A 16,509-nucleotide genomic window follows, 5' to 3' on the forward strand; every position below is an offset into this window, starting at 1 on the left:
GGGGGGTCTGTGGGTGACATTATTAGGGGTCTGCAGGTGACATTATTATGGGGGTCTGTGGATGACATTATTAGGGGGGTCTGTGGGTGACATTATTAGGGGTCTGCAGGTGACATTATTAGGGGGATCTGTGGGTGACATAATTAGGGGTCTGTGGGTGACATTATTAGGGGTCTGCGGGTGACATTATTAGGGGGATCTGTGGGTGACATAATTAGGGGTCTGTGGGTGACATCATCACTAGTATTCATTTTTTCCACTGCTTCACCCACGCTGACTCTTCCATGATCCTTTCTTGTGGAAATCACCTGAAATGAGTGGAAGAAAGACAAAACTGTACGAGGTGTACAAAGATGGCCGACCTTCTCACTCCATCACTACGCGTTTCCGGGAGTTTAAACATGGCTTCCGAGAAACTTCCGCTTCTGTGAAAATGGCCGCTGACAACTTCCGGTGCGCCTTGTACAGCTGGAAGGTGATCACTTCCGGGGCGGGAGGTTTGGTGGAGGTATGAGAATCGCATGTTTCCTAACCTTGTGTGTATTGTGTGCGTATCTTTGCTGTTTTATGTGCGGTTGTTGCGGCGTCTGTCCTGCGGTACCGCAAATTGTACCTGATAAGTTATGGCCGGCGGCTGCTGCGTGTACTCCCTGTAGTATCAGGTTATGGCTGCTGAGGGGGGTTTCCACCACATGTTTTACTTCTTTTACAGATAAGCCCCCAGGCTGGAAAATAATAAACGAGTCCGTAAAATGTCATTAATATGTAGTCTCCGTATGTGAAAGTCGCGTCCAGCGCTGGCGGCATTGGCGACTGTGGTCACATGACAGGCGGCCATAGTGCTCCCATTCCACTCCGACGAATATCGTATTAACCCCTTATGGCTGTCGCTGCCTACAGAGTGCGGTCTACGGGGACGTGTACACTACAGCGTGCGGTCTACGGGGACGTGTACACTACAGCGTGCGGTCTACGGGGACGTGTACACTACAGCGTGCGGTCTACGGGGACGTGTACACTATAGAGGGCGGTCTACGGGGACGTGTACACTACAGCGTGCGGTCTACGGGGACGTGTACACTACAGCGTGCGGTCTACGGGGACGTGTACACTACAGCGTGCGGTCTACGGGGACGTGTACACTATAGAGGGCGGTCTACGGGGACGTGTACACTATAGAGGGCGGTCTACGGGGACGTGTACACTACAGCGTGCGGTCTACGGGGACGTGTACACTACAGCGTGCGGTCTACGGGGACGTGTACACTATAGAGGGCGGTCTACGGGGACGTGTACACTACAGCGTGCGGTCTACGGGGACGTGTACACTACAGCGTGCGGTCTAGGGGACGTGTAAACTACAGCGTGCGGTCTATGGGGACGTGTACACTACAGCGTGCGGTCTACGGGGACGTGTACACTGTAGAGGGCGGTCTACGGGGACGCGTACACTGTAGAGGGCGGTCTACGGGGACGTGTACACTGTAGAGTGCGGTCTACGGGGACGTGTCCACTATAGAGGGCGGTCTACAGGGACATGCACACTATAGAGTGCGGTCTACAGGGACATGTACACTATAGAGTGCGGTCTACAGGACATGTACACTATAGAGGGCGGTCTACGGGGACGTGTACACTATAGAGTGCGGTCTACAGGACGTGTCCACTATAGAGGGCGGTCTACGGGGACGTGTCCACTATAGAGGGCGGTCTACGGGGACGTGTACACTATAGAGGGCGGTCTACGGGGACGTGTCCACTATAGAGGGCGGTCTACGGGGACGTGTCCACTATAGAGGGCGGTCTACGGGGACGTGTACACTACAGCGTGCGGTCTACGGGGACGTGTACACTATAGAGTGCGGTCTACGGGGACGTGTCCACTATAGAGGGCGGTCTACGGGGACGTGTACACTACAGCGTGCGGTCTACGGGGACGTGTACACTATAGAGTGCGGTCTACGGGGACGCGTACACTGTAGAGGGCGGTCTACGGGGACGCGTACACTGTAGAGGGCGGTCTACGGGGACGCGTACACTGTAGAGGGCGGTCTACGGGGACGCGTACACTGTAGAGGGCGGTCTACGGGGACGCGTACACTGTAGAGGGCGGTCTACGGGGACGCGTACACTGTAGAGGGCGGTCTACGGGGACGCGTACACTGTAGAGGGCGGTCTACGGGGACGCGTACACTGTAGAGGGCGGTCTACGGGGACGCGTACACTATAGAGGGCGGTCTACGGGGACGCGTACACTATAGAGGGCGGTCTACGGGGACGCGTACACTATAGAGGGCGGTCTACGGGGACGCGTACACTATAGAGGGCGGTCTACGGGGACGCGTACACTATAGAGGGCGGTCTACGGGGACGCGTACACTATAGAGGGCGGTCTACGGGGACGCGTACACTATAGAGGGCGGTCTACGGGGACGCGTACACTGTAGAGGGCGGTCTACGGGGACGCGTACACTGTAGAGGGCGGTCTACGGGGACGCGTACACTGTAGAGGGCGGTCTACGGGGACGTGTACACTACAGCGTGCGGTCTACGGGGACGTGTACACTACAGCGTGCGGTCTACGGGGACGTGTACACTACAGCGTGCGGTCTACGGGGACGTGTACACTACAGCGTGCGGTCTACGGGGACTTGTACACTATAGAGGGCGGTCTACGGGGACGTGTACACTACAGCGTGCGGTATACGGGGACGTGTACACTGTAGAGTGCGGTCTACGGGGACGTGTACACTATAGAGGGCGGTCTACGGGGACGTGTACACTATAGAGGGCGGTCTACGGGGACGTGTACACTATAGAGGGCGGTCTACGGGGACGTGTACACTATAGAGGGCGGTCTACGGGGACGTGTACACTATAGAGGGCGGTCTACGGGGACGTGTACACTATAGAGGGCGGTCTACGGGGACGTGTACACTATAGAGGCCGGTCTACTGGGACGTGTACACTATAGAGGGCGGTCTACGGGGACGTGTACATTATAGAGGGCGGTCTACGGGGACGCGTACACTATAGAGGGCGGTCTACGGGGACGCGTACACTATAGAGGGCGGTCTACGGGGACGTGTACACTATAGAGGGCGGTCTACGGGGACGTGTACACTTCTACCTTATGACTGTGGAGGCTCCACTCCTGGTTTTGGCTCGCAATCACTGACGTGTGAATGAGGCTGTAATATAAATAACTAGGAGAACACTCATGAATGTCCAGTTGTGATGTCTTTCAGTGGGCATGCACTGGCATCTACTGGTGGAGAGACGCAGAAGACTGGTTGGTTGAGGGCCTCCTCAGTTTGGCAGCGTGAGAACCATGCCTGAGATCAAACTGAAGCACGTGGTCTCCTGTAGCAGCGCGGACACGGTGAGTACCTCTTCTTGTCGCTGAGACGACAGACTGGGGACCTGCGGCGCCCACAGGTGGACTGAGGGTTGGCTATTTATGGGTCTTGCTGATACCATTCACTCATTGATTTTTGCTTTCTAGACGCACACGGCAGAGAACCTACTGAAGCCGGACACGTACCGGAAATGGAAAGCACAGCACGCCGGGGAGAAGCAGATCTCCGTCATTCTCCAGGTATGGATACGGGGGGGAGGGTGTCATAGCTCCCCCGCTGCATTCTCATCAACCGGTCCTCGCTGCGTTCTCACCGCCTGTCCTCGCTGCGTTCTCACCGCCTTTCCTCGCTGCGTTCTCACCGCCTGTCCTCGCTGCGTTCTCACCGCCTGTCCTCGCTGCGTTCTCACCGCCTGTCCTCGCTGTTTTGCTCACCCCCTGTCCTCGCTGTTTTCCTCACCGCCTGTCCTCGCTGTTTTCCTCACCCCCCTGTCCTCGCTCTTTTCCTCACCCCCCTGTCCTCGCTGTTTTCCTCACCCCCTGTCCTCGCTGTTTTCCTCACCCCCTGTCCTCGCTGTTTTCCTCACCCCCTGTCCTCGCTGTTTTCCTCACCCCCTGTCCTCGCTGTTTTCCTCACCGCCTGTCCTCGCTGTTTTCCTCACCCCCTGTCCTCGCTGTTTTCCTCACCCCCTGTCCTCGCTGTTTTCCTCACCGCCTGTCCTCGCTGTTTTCCTCACCGCCTGTCCTCGCTGTTTTCCTCACCGCCTGTCCTCGCTGTTTTCCTCACCGCCTGTCCTCGCTGTTTTCCTCACCGCCTGTCCTCGCTGTTTTCCTCACCGCCTGTCCTCGCTGTTTTCCTCACCGCCTGTCCTCGCTGTTTTCCTCACCGCCTGTCCTCGCTGTTTTCCTCACCGCCTGTCCTCGCTGTTTTCCTCACCCCCTGCCCTCGCTGTTTTCCTCACCGCCTGTCCTCGCTGTTTTCCTCACCGCCTGTCCTCGCTGTTTTCCTCACCCCCTGTCCTCGCTGTTTTCCTCACCGCCTGTCCTCGCTGTTTTCCTCACCGCCTGTCCTCGCTGTTTTCCTCTCCCCCTGTCCTCGCTGTTTTCCTCACCGCCTGTCCTCGCTGTTTTCCTCACCGCCTGTCCTCGCTGTTTTCCTCACCGCCTGTCCTCGCTGTTTTCCTCACCGCCTGTCCTCGCTGTTTTCCTCACCCCCCTGTCCTCGCTGTTTTCCTCACCGCCTGTCCTCGCTGTTTTCCTCTTCGTTTGTCCCTCCACAGTTCGAGAAGGAAGAACAGATCCACAGCATGGACATTGGAAATGAAGGCTCGGCCTTTGTGGAAGTGCTGGTCGGACATTCTACATCAGTCAGCGAGCAAGAGTATGAGGTGAGGATGGGGGGAGTCAAGGAGGTGATTTTAGATTTCTGGGGTGATTTAGATCGCTCAGTATCTGCTCACCATGCATTGCCAGTTTCCTCACCACCCAGCAGTTGCGTCTCTCCAAGCTTCAGATCAAATGGGAGATCTTTCCTGGACAGCCCCTTTAATTTAGAGATGCCAGGCCTCTGCTGTGTCATGTAGGGAGCGGGTGCCTCACGTACCTGAGATGTTTCCTGTCCTCCATCAGGTGATCCTGGGGATGTCCTCCTTTATGTCACCCAGTGAGAGCAAGGCTGGCAGTAACCTGAATCGTACACGGATGTTTGGGTCAGACAAGCTGGTAAAGGCAGCGGCTGAGAAGAAGTGGGACAGGGTGAAGATTGTGTGCAGCCAGCCATATACCAAGGTGAGCCGCAGACCTAACAGGGCGTATTCTGAGAAAACTGTGACAGAGGTTCTAAGTAAGCTGCGGGCCATTTCTGTCCTCTAGAATCTGGCCTATGGACTTTCATTCGTACGGTTCCACTCTCCTCCGGACAAAGACGACCCACCTCCCTCTTCACCGGTAAGTAGCCGTAACAACTTGTTTTCAGATGTCTTTCACATTCTGTATAGCACCACATGCAGTAAACGTATGGCACGTGGTCCTGGACTTCAAGGGGGTTGTCTACTCTTTTTATATTGATGATTAGTGTTGAGCAAACTTGTGTTTTAAGTTCGGCGTCTAAAGTTCGGGTTATGGATTCTAAATTCCGTTATGGTCCGTGGTAGCGGAATCCATAACTCGATTCTTCGATAACCCGAACTTTAGACGCCAAACTAAAAACACAAGTTCGCTCAACACTATTGATGGCCTATCCTGTGGATTGGACTGTTCAATCAGTCAGGGCCGTTAAAGAGGACTTCTTACCTCTCCTGACAGGCCTGTGCTAATCGCTTCATTCCCCTTTGTAATAACAATTCTGGAACATCTATTCTTATTCCTCTATTATTTCTACTAGAAGTTATGAATGAATGGCCAGCAGTCTGCAGTAAGGGTACAGAGGTGTTGTGTCCAGTTGGGGGCGTGTCCCTGCACAGACTCTATCCAATCAGTGCTGCCATTGTCAGACTGTACAGGGACACCCCCCCAACTGGTTACCGCCCCTCTGTACCCTCACTGCAGACTGCTAGCAATTCATTCATAACTTCTAGCAGGAATAATAAAGGAACGGCAGAACGTAGAGCCATAAGGATAGATGCTCCAGGACTGTTATTACATGGGGGATGCATGAAGCTATTAGAACAGACATGTCAGGAGCGGCGAGAGGTTCTCTTTAAAAAATTAAACAGACTTGCTGCATTGCGCGCCCTCTTGTTCGCAGTAGTCAGGGAAGCGTCAGGGCGTTGTTTGGCGACTGTGTACTTTTTGGCGGTACGTGTGAACATATAAAACCTGTAATCTGACTTATAAGGGGTGCTGGCTCCTTTCTCTCTGTCTGCAAGTGTTTAGAAACCTCTGCAGTGATACCATAGAATGTAGAGGGGGAGGAGGGGGATGCAGCTGCAGCTTGTCGTCGTCCTGTGTGGCTGCATGCTGTGAGAGGAGGGCGGAGGAACGGAAAGGTCACAGGTTCCTCTCTTTCATTCGCTGAATCCATTGGACCTTCCTCATGTATTCTGTGCAGAAAGTCACCAAGCTGGGCCAGTTCAAGGTGAAAGAGGAGGAGAGCTCATCCCCCTCCATGCGTCCCGGTAGTCTGTTTTTCAGCCGCACAAGCAAAACGGAGATGACTCCTCCAAAAGGTAAGTGTCACGTGGTTTCTGCCTGTCCGTGTTATGTAACATGCGGAGCTTTACGTGGTCGCAGCCAGACATGGCTTCCTCCTGTGATAACAGCTGGACCCGCGACGGTCACCTGATCTCTGCACCAGTGCTTTGTCTTGGTGACAGTTATTAAAGGGGTTTTCAGGATTTTAATATTGATGACCTATCCTCAGGATGGTTTATCAATATCAGATCGCCGGGGGTCTGACACTGGAACCCCTGCCGATCAGCTGCTTGACGAGAAGGCTGCGCTCCTGCAAGCGCTGCCTTCTCTTCATTGTTTACCTGCTCGCCGCTGCAGTGTTGATGGCGAGCAGGTACACAATGAAGGGAAGGCTGCGCTCTCACGGAACGCGAATCGGCGGGGGTGCCGGGTGTCAGACCCCCTCTGATCTGATATCAATATTAAAATCCTAGAAAACCCCTTTACCGCCCTGCACCAGGTAGATCGCTGTCTAATGGCAGACAGGCTCATGCTCCAACAGCTTCTGATCACAGACGTTTAACCTGTTGATTGCTGCAGTTAAGAGAGACCACAGCATGACGAGCGCAGAGTCCGCCATTTGATAATGTCAATAGATTTCCTGGTGACATGATTGGGAAAGGTGGAACCCCTGTGCAGTCTTTCCTGCGCCCCTAAAAAGGGCCCCAAAGCCATATATATATATATATATATATATATATACGCTAAATGCTACCCTAACAGAACCAAGTCTCATAGTGACACAGATCAGAGCATATTACTAAAAAAAACACATTGAGCAGAGAGACTTAAAGGGAATAAACCATAATAAAAATTTAATGAAAAAGGATTTTAAAAAAAGTCTGCAAAAAGAAATTACATAAAAAGTGATTTAGTAGAAAATGCATTTTCTTACGCAGACATTACTTTAAAAAACCTACAGGTAATTTTCTATATTTGCAAAAATAAAGTAATCACCTTACTGAAAAAAAGTTCAGAGATGTTGTGGCTGCTGAAATGCGGAGAGGCAAAAAATAATAATAATAATTAGCACATCTTTAAAGGTTCTTCTTTTCCAGCTTTTTGTTGTAATTTCCACCCCAGTATGCGGCACTTGTGGAGAGATCCACAGTCCCCTCCTCCCCTGCCGCTCTGTTTAACGATCTTCTGGTCCCAGTCTGTAAATTTCCAGATAGACGGGGGTCACATGCACAGCTGCAGCCAATGACTGCCCTCCGTCTGGGGCTATATACCACCTGGTCACTGCTGAGGCCGGTCATTGGCTGCAGTGCTGCATGTGATTCCATCCAGAAGTTTACAGACAGAAGATCAATGAAGAGAGCTGTGGAGTCACAAAGTGGCGGAGAGCAGGTACGTGCAGCTGCAGGTTGTGGTGGAAATATATATGAAAAAAACTTTAAAGGGGTTCTGCAGTTTGTTTAAACTGATTATCTATCCTCTGGATAGATCATCAGCTTCTGATCGGCGGGGGTCCGACACCCGGGACCCCCGCCGATCAGCTGTTTGAGAAGGCGGCAGCAGCGCCGTGGCCTTCTCGCTGTTTACCGCAGGCCCAGTGACGTCACGACTAGTATCACTGGCCTGGGCGGGGCTAAGCTCTGTTCACTTGAATGGAGCTTAGCCGCGCCCAGGCCAGTTGATACTAGTCGTGACGTCAGTGGGTCTGCGGTAAATAGTGAGAAGGCTGGAGCGCCGCTGCCTTCTGGCGGGGTACAGCGCCACTTACGGTACAGTTATGGTACTCTTAAAGGTCCCCGCCTCTTCCTGTGCAGTTGGTAAATGTCCTGTTTGTTTCACCATGCAGCTCCACAGACGAGCTATGCAGCGGCGGCGTTACAAGGGGCCAGCTCCACAGACAGCAGCGGTGAAAAACCCGTCACTAAAACCCCACCGAGCAGTACAGCGCCAAAGGTAAGGTGACAGAACGACATCATCTCCGCCCCCGAAAAAGCAGTGCAGGATTTCTCTATTGCCTTTCTCTCCCTTAAGGATCCGTCTTCTGGCAAACGCAAGTTCGAATTCAAAAAAGAGCCCTCCAGCCACCCACCGACCAAGGCCTCCCCATCGCATTCCAAAGAGAGCAACTCGCAGCCCCCACCCAAAAAAATTAAAGGTAACGTCTTGTCGTTGTGATGAAACGGCCTCTCGCTGTCACTTCATATCCCGTGTGAAACCTGCACGGATTTCTAAAAAGGTTGTGCAGGAGTAAAAAAAAAACATGGCTACTTTCTTCCAAGAACAGCGCCACATGCTGGCTGACTGTGGAGTTTCAGTACTGTACGTGACCTGTCTGTGTCGTTTTAGCTGAGCCCCAGCCTGCACCCCCTGTAAAGAAGACCCCTCCACCACCAGAGAAAGCCTCGCACAAGAAGACTCCCCCCAGCTCCCAGCCGGTAGAGATGAATCGCGTCCTGCAGGGGACGGTGTTTGTGCTGAGCGGTTTTCAGAATCCGTTCCGATCTGACCTAAGGGATAAAGCCCTGGAGATGGGGGCCAAGTACCGACCAGACTGGACCCCGGACAGCACTCACCTCATGTACGTAGAATATGCTGCACGGACATGTTCACCGCGGACCCCCTCTCACAGCCAATGGTTCACCGTACCTGAAGATTGGGGTTGTCCAGCTTTGGGGAATTTTGTAAGTTTGAGCCCCCTCCCCAGGCCTCCTTTCAGCGGTCTTCCAGTCCCTCTCCTGTAAGGGTCACATGCACCACAGCAGCCAATGGCTGACCTCAGCAGTGACCTGACGCTTGGAGACCCGCCACTGCTGAGGTCAACCATCGACTGCACAGACGGAGATCGGAAGGCGGCAAAAGAATTCAAAAAGCTGCACGACCCCTTAAATGAATGTCGTAAAGAAGGTTGGGCTACGGGGGTCTTGCTAATCGCATTAGTTGACACATTTATACTTTGTTTTTTAGATGCGCATTTGCCAATACCCCAAAATACAGTCAGGTTAAAGGTGCGGGAGGGATTATAGTACGCAAGGAGTGGATTCTGGACTGTCACCGGAAGAGGCAGCGCCTTCCCTACAAGAAGTAGGTTCACTGCCGTTAACACTTTTATCACTCGGTTTTTTTGTAGGTTCAACCTGGACGACCCCAACAAAGGGGTTTATAAAAAAAAAAAATAACTAACTGTGGCAAATGCTGTGAAATTTCAGATATTTGATGGTTGGCACTGACAGCAGCAGCGACGAGGAGGACGACAGCGAAGACGACTCTCCGCCTCGACACAAAGCTCCGCCCCACAGAGCGGTAATTGATCTGCCTCTTAAAGGGATATATTCTCAACATGACTTTCATTAAATGTCTGTGTATGGCAGTGATGCTTCTCATTAAAGGGGTGTTCTCATCTTGTCAATGGATGGTGTAAAACTAGAATATGTCATCACTTTGTGGTTGGTTGGTGGGTGTCTGACCTCTGGGACCCCCATGTATCCTGAGGGTCGGTGGGTCTAGACGTCATACCCCCATCGAACATAAAGTTATGACATATCTTTGTGATTTTATGAGGTGGGAGTTCAGAAGTTTTGATTTGCACAAGTGATTGGAGATAATAGGAGTTGTAGTCCATGTCTTCTCCTTTATTAACACGTCGCTTCTCCAGAATCCTGACCCCGGGCGGACAAATAACAAGAATCAGTCGTCCAGCCCTGCAAAGGCCAAACCCGCAAGGACCGCGGTCAAAGTAGAAAGCGAGGAAGATGAGGAAAAACCCAGTGTAATGAAAAGAGAGAATCCCCCAAAAGAAGAGGATGAATATGGTGGGTCTACAGACGAGGAGGACAGGGGTGAGTGTCTGCTCCGAGCCTGTTACCCCTTGAAGGTTGGATGAGGTCTGCTTTACAGAGACAGCACCCCCCTTGTCCATCAGCCTGGGCCTGGCATTGCAGCCTTCACGTGAACGAGGCCTGCGGACCAGACTGGTGCTTTTTCCACAAAGCGGACCCCTTTTTTCTGGCTTCATAAAAGCTACTTTCTCGCGAGGTTCTCTCCATGTAGCGGATCCAGGGTCAAGCGGATTTCTTACCGGCCATGTTTATAAGCTGCAATTACATGATGAGACCCTCGTGATAGCGGCTTCGCCCCCGCAGATGTCTTATACTCAGATAATAACTCTGCATCATTATTTTCAGGTGGAGAGCGGTATCCGGATGAGGACTCTGGGGGAGACACGGAGGACGAGCTGAGAAAGTGGGTTCAGAGGAGCTGCAATGTCTCGTAGAGTGACGCTGCCATTTATTAACCCCTTAATGACGCTGACCTTTAAGGACTAATCTCTGTAGTTTTACTGGCTAGGGCAGCGCTGAAGCCCGCCCATCAGTGCTGGTGACGTCACCGGGCTTCCTGTCTGCCCCATGGAGAGCCCCGGTACGTCACCGGAACTCCCGAAAATGCCTTTGCCCTGCGCGATTTAGCGCAGGGCAAAGGAGAGCGTCGGAGCATGAACCGCTCCGATGCTCATGTCAGGGGGGCTGCCGGGGTGGAAATGGGGATATGCCCGGGTTCAGAGCTGAACCCCTTTAAATGATTTGTTGCTTGCAATTTCTTACAGGGTTGTTCTTGTTTTATGTGACTTTCTCATAGACATTGAGCTTCAGTTACTTGCTATTTTTGCCAACAGCAAGCAGAGATCTTGCTGATAGTGTGGAACGCGCACAGCGTGGATCTTTCATACAGTATGTGCTTATTCTCTGCTTCATCGTCTTATTCCACTCAGGATGGAGGAGCAGAAGAAGGCGGCCAAGAAAGAACAGCACTCTCCTCCAAGAGCTGACCCCTACGCTGGGTCAACCGACGAGAACACGGATGTGGAGGACGAGCCGGAGGTCGACCTGCCGATTCCTGAGCTTCCAGGTGGGTAACACCTGTGGACAAACCCACTGTACTACGAGAAGGACTGAGCTCATGTGCCGCTTTATCACTTGTTAATGGTCAAGCAATACTGCAGGTAAACAGCTATTTTACCTAACGACTTCTGTAACCTGCAGAACTGGTCTGTGGCGGCCCAACAGCCGCTGCGCGTGGCCCTACTCCGAGTAGCGGCACATTATTGATGCAGCCTACAAGTCTGGTCTTTGACAATGGCACCTGCTTGCAAGTGCAGAAGGCACCACCATAGCCGTCAGGTTTCTGCTTTTTTAAATGGCAGACCCCCTTGGCCAATGTCTGCAATTGGCGATAATGCTGATCGCAGATATTTAACCCTCAGATGTCGTGGTCATAATTGAGGCTGCCTTCCCTGGGAACACTGTTCTCCCGGGGCCGGAACAACTTCTCCCTGCTGAGATTGGGGAAACGCTTCCCTCGTAATCATAGGCTGGAGCCAGCTGAAGGCTTCCAGGCCTATCAGAGGTATATTCCAATGTAGGCCTGCAGGCGGCTGCCGGAGTAAAGAGGTATCTATATTTGTTTCCAAATAGACAACCCCTTTAATCTTCTGATTTGCTGAAGCTGCACTGTATGTATATGTTTTACTGTCTCTCTACTAAGTTTTTATTTTTTTCATGTAGATTTATTTGTTGGCAAACGCTTCTTCTTGTACGGGGAGTTCCCTCCCGCTGAACGCCGCCTGCTCCAGCGATACATCACAGCGTTCAATGGGTACGTTATAAGATGCATCTACCTGCCAGCTACATAATGTTTGTAATGACAACCTTAAAGGTGTTGACCAGGATTTTGATAATGATGGCCTATTGTCACGATAGGCCATCAATATCCGATCGGCAGGGGTCCAACACCAAGCATCCCCATCAGTCAGCTATTTCAGGGGTGCTCCAGAACTACACAACTCTGCCCATTGTCTAATGGATGGAGCTTCAATGGGGGCAGTGTTGCAGTAACCTGCTCCATGCACAGCGCAATGGAGGGCGCTGTGTAGTTCCGGGGTGCCTGAGCTACACCGAAACAGCTGATCGGTGGGGTGAAGGACCCCGATACAGTATTGATGGCCTATGCCAGTGATGGGGATCCTTTTCCAGACTGAGTGCCCAAACTGTAATCCAAAACCCAAATATTTATCGCAAAGTGCCAACACTGCAATTTAACCTGAATACTACAGTCCAGTATAGTATATCTGCCATGTACTTTATCATGTAGCAGGCTGCCTGCATTCAGTGCACTGCCTGTGCTGTACATAGTGCGTCCTGCGCTGCCTGTGCTGTACATAGTGCGCCCTGCGCTGCCTGTGCCGTACATAGTGTGACCTGCGCTGCCTGTGCTGTACATAGTGCGCCCTGCGCTGCCTGTGCCGTACATAGTGTGACCTGCGCTGCCTGTGCTGTACATAGTGTGACATGCGCTGCCTGTGCTGTACATAGTGCGCCCTGCGCTGCCTGTGCTGTACATAGTGTGACCTGCGCTGCCTGTGCCGTACATAGTGTGACCTGCGCTGCCTGTACTGTACATAGTGCGCCCTGCGCTGCCTGTGCTGTACATAGTGCGCCCTGCGCTGCCTGTGCTATACATAGTGTGACCTGCACTGCCTGTGCCGTTCATAGTACCCTGCGCTGCCTGTGCTGTACATAGTGTGACCTGCGCTGCCTGTGCTGTACATAGTGTGACCTGCGCTGCCTGTGCTGTACATAGTGCGCCCTGCGCTGCCTGTGCTGTACATAGTGTGACCTGCGCTGCCTGTGCTGTACATAGTGTGACCTGCGCTGCCTGTGCTGTACATAGTGCGCCCTGCGCTGCCTGTGCTGTACATAGTGTGACCTGCGCTGCCTGTGCTGTACATAGTGTGACCTGCGCTGCCTGTGCCGTACATAGTGCGCCCTGCGCTGTTGATAGTGCACCCTGCGCTGCCTGTGCTGTACATAGTGCGCCCTGCGCTGATAAATGGCAGAAAAAAACATATTGGTACACCATAGACTTTTTCCAGGGTGCCCACAGAGAGGGCTCTGAGTGCCACCCGTGTCCTAGGTTTGCCACCACTGGACTATGTGCTGTGGAAATGTCATCAATATCAAAATCCTGGAATACCGATGCATCTCCATGGTAACAGACGGCAAAGAGACCCTGTGTAGTCTGATCCTGCAGTTACCTACAGCCGTCTGTCACCTCCTTCTTGTTAAAGGGGTTTTCCTAGTGTTGAATATTGATGACCCATCCTCAGAATAGGTCATCAATATCTGATTGTTGGGGGTGCGAACCCTGGGACTCCATCTGAGTAGCTGTTTGAAGGGAACACAGCACACATCACAATGCTGTGGCCTCTTCATAGTATGCACAGCGCCATACGTGGTATTGTGGCCGTGCTTGGTATTACAGCTCACCCCCATTTACTTGAATGGGTCTAAGAAGGGTCATATGACCGATGGACATGACATCACAGGCCACAGCGCTCGCCCAAGTGCCAGGGACACTTCCAGCTGCTGATGTTCGGGCCCCACTGATCAGACATTGATGATCCATCCCGAGGATGTGCCAGCGATATATGACTCCCAGAAAACACCTTTAGGCCACCTGCACATGTTGCGGAATGTGTGTGGTTTTTCTGTACAGATTTACTTGCGGGAAAACCGCAGCATAGTACAGTACCAGCAAAGGGTATGAGATTACACAAATCTCATGTACACTTTGCAGATTTTTTTTCTGTGCGGAAATTGACCAGCCGTGTGGATTTCCAAATCTGCAGCATGTCGATTTATTGTATTTTTCGCCCTATAAGACGCACCTAGGTTTTAGAGGAGGACAATAAGAAAAAGAAAAAAATCTTTAGACCTCAGGTCCGACCAGCAATCAGACCTCAGATAAGAGCCCCATTCCTCTCATCAGCCCCCATGCCACAAAGCACATTAAAAAAAATCCACCTACCTCTCCTGCTCCGGCCGCCGCCGCTCCTGTTCTTCCTGCCATCGGCTGTGCTGTGAACTAACGCGCACAGCAGGCGTAAACAGAGCGCCCTCACGTTGTGCGCAGGCACAGCACAGCCAGGATACAGCGAGTACAGAGCCTTCACCGCTTCCTGGCCCTCCGCGCTCATTAGTATTTACTCCATAAGACGCAGGGACATTTTCCCCCCCACTTTTATGGTGCAAAAAATACAGTATGTTTGCAGTTTTAGTGCGGATTTTACCCGTTTCCAATGAAATGTTGCAAAACCACATCAAATCTGCACAAAAAAAAAAACGCATTTAGAAATTCATACGGCTCTTATGTGCCTTCACGCTTGTGTCCTATTGCAAAGAGGACAAACGGGAAAGAGTATGACTGCAGGATCAGACTACACAGGGCTTACTTGTGGTCTGTTACCATAGAGATGCATCAGCCTGCGTGGCGGCCGTAGACTCATAACGGCAGGAAAGTTCTAATAAATACTATTTGCAAAGTTGTTTAATTTTTTTTATTTAGGTTGCATCAAAGCAATAAAAATATGGCGGACCCTTCGGTGCATACTGTATGGCCTGTGTCATATGTCTGTTTCTCTGCAGGGAGCTGGAGGAATATATGAACGAGAAGGTTCAGTATGTGATCACAGCCCAGGAATGGGACGACAGCTTTGAGGAGGTGAGGGAGCGGCGGGCTGCCTGCTGGTACTGTTATCACTGTGGCTGTGTCTGACACTGTGACGCCATCTTTGCCCCTCTCTTTGCCAGGCTCTCAATGACAACGCCAGCCTGTACTTTGTTCGTCCGCGCTGGATCTACAACTGCAACGAGAGGCAGAAGTGCATCCCCCACCAGCCGTACGTCGTGGTGCCGCAGGCGTAGCGCATGGATTACAGTGGTGTATTTATTTCTGAAGAGAATCTCCCTCCAGCGCGCACACAAATATCAGTTTCCAGGAAAGCTGGGTGACGGCTGTAATGGTGGCCATTTGGATCATTACCCAGCTTTCCCAGAAACAGAACTTCAGAATGGAATGAAATGACAGGAGGAAGACAGCAGCACATTTCTTTCTTCTTCTTTTTTCAGTGGACGCTGTTTCTGACGGGTGTAAGTTGTTTTCTTATAGGTCACTTGTTATAGAAATTCCACGTACTGTTGTACACAGAGTATAACACCCATCAGGCAGCGTTCTTGTGTGTATATATTAGGTACTAGGGGAACTAACCAGCGTTTGAACCCACACTCATTAGTAGAGGTCGAGGTGGGATCAGATCCTGTAGAAGAGTTGAGGGAGTCCTCTGATGGGATCGGATCCAAGGTCTGCAGTAGAAGTCGTACAGTAAAACACCGACGAGACGATGTGCACCAAATATTATATTGCTCTGAGGCACCTAAAGTAAAAAAGAAAAGAAAAATGCAATTGTGGAAATGATCTTGATGACCTCTCAGCTCCTCCGCAGAGCTGTGTATCTCCATGGTTACAGCTACACTGTGTATGGCCGCATTCTGCAGCCATTCCATGTTCTTGCCCACCTACCAAATGTATATCAGATGGAGGTAGTTACTGCAGCGTCAGACTAAGCAGGCTTTATCCATGGAGGCATAGCAGTCGTAGACATAAAAAACGTAGATTTTCTATATCAAAATCATTTTTTTATGGGGCTTCATTTTTTTTTATTTTAGATGCACTGAAGCAAAAAAAAATAAAAAATGTACAAGTTGCAAAAATTGACATTTCCTTTATTCAGCATTTGCAGGTCGTTTCTTGGTTTGTGACGATGTCGTTTCTTCCTGTTTTCTTTGTACTGAGACTGAAGTGTAGTAAATATATTTTTTAATCTAAAGTTGCTGCGGTCAAAATCTCTCTTTATTTCATGTGTGTGAAAGACGGCCCCGGTACCATATAGACCGAATTGTGTGTATTGAGGTGTCCCAAAGCAGTGAACGGAGGGGGTCTGAGGGGTCCGGGAGAGAACCGAGATCACATGGCGAGCATACATGTGTGTGTTTAGTGGGAGAAACAGCTGTGGGCTCAACCTTCTTAGGGCACATGGCGGCAGATTTACTAGTAATGTCGTCCTTTGCACGAATCACAGTCATAATGCTAGAAAAATGTACTATTCCGACGCATGGACCTTTATAATTTTG

The 16,509-nt window shown here is 51.4% G+C and overlaps 1 protein-coding gene across 2 annotated transcripts; it reads left to right on the forward strand.

Moving 5' to 3' along the window:
* The first annotated feature begins 363 nt into the window (after positions 1-363).
* Positions 364-15,983, forward strand: XRCC1 (X-ray repair cross complementing 1). 2 transcript variants are annotated; one of them, XM_040420167.1, is made up of 18 exons: positions 364-508; positions 3,249-3,382; positions 3,506-3,598; positions 4,639-4,746; positions 4,988-5,146; positions 5,231-5,305; positions 6,408-6,525; positions 8,334-8,440; positions 8,519-8,642; positions 8,834-9,065; positions 9,452-9,568; positions 9,694-9,787; positions 10,140-10,296; positions 10,669-10,726; positions 11,253-11,389; positions 12,046-12,136; positions 14,965-15,040; positions 15,130-15,983. In XM_040420167.1, the coding sequence occupies exons 2-18, from the start codon at positions 3,332-3,334 to the stop codon at positions 15,241-15,243; spliced, it is 1,911 nt and encodes a 636-aa protein (XP_040276101.1). In that variant the 5' UTR covers positions 364-508; positions 3,249-3,331; the 3' UTR covers positions 15,244-15,983. The 2 variants fall into 2 exon arrangements, with proteins under 2 accessions (XP_040276101.1, XP_040276098.1); XM_040420164.1 differs by having other exon boundaries at positions 370-508; positions 10,140-10,323.
* The last annotated feature ends 526 nt before the right edge of the window (positions 15,984-16,509 follow it).

The sequence above is a fragment of the Bufo bufo genome, chromosome 1 (assembly GCF_905171765.1).
Source record: "Bufo bufo chromosome 1, aBufBuf1.1, whole genome shotgun sequence".
Taxonomy (NCBI): domain Eukaryota; kingdom Metazoa; phylum Chordata; class Amphibia; order Anura; family Bufonidae; genus Bufo; species Bufo bufo.

Bases quoted from the DNA above. Each gene is read 5' to 3' on its own strand.
- XRCC1 (XM_040420164.1), top strand. From the start codon at position 3,332: ATGCCTGAGATCAAACTGAAGCACGTGGTCTCCTGTAGCAGCGCGGAC. The intron at 8,643-8,833 runs GTAACGTCTTGT...GTGTCGTTTTAG, and splicing joins CCCACCCAAAAAAATTAAAG to CTGAGCCCCAGCCTGCACCC. The intron at 15,041-15,129 runs GTGAGGGAGCGG...TCTCTTTGCCAG, and splicing joins GGGACGACAGCTTTGAGGAG to GCTCTCAATGACAACGCCAG.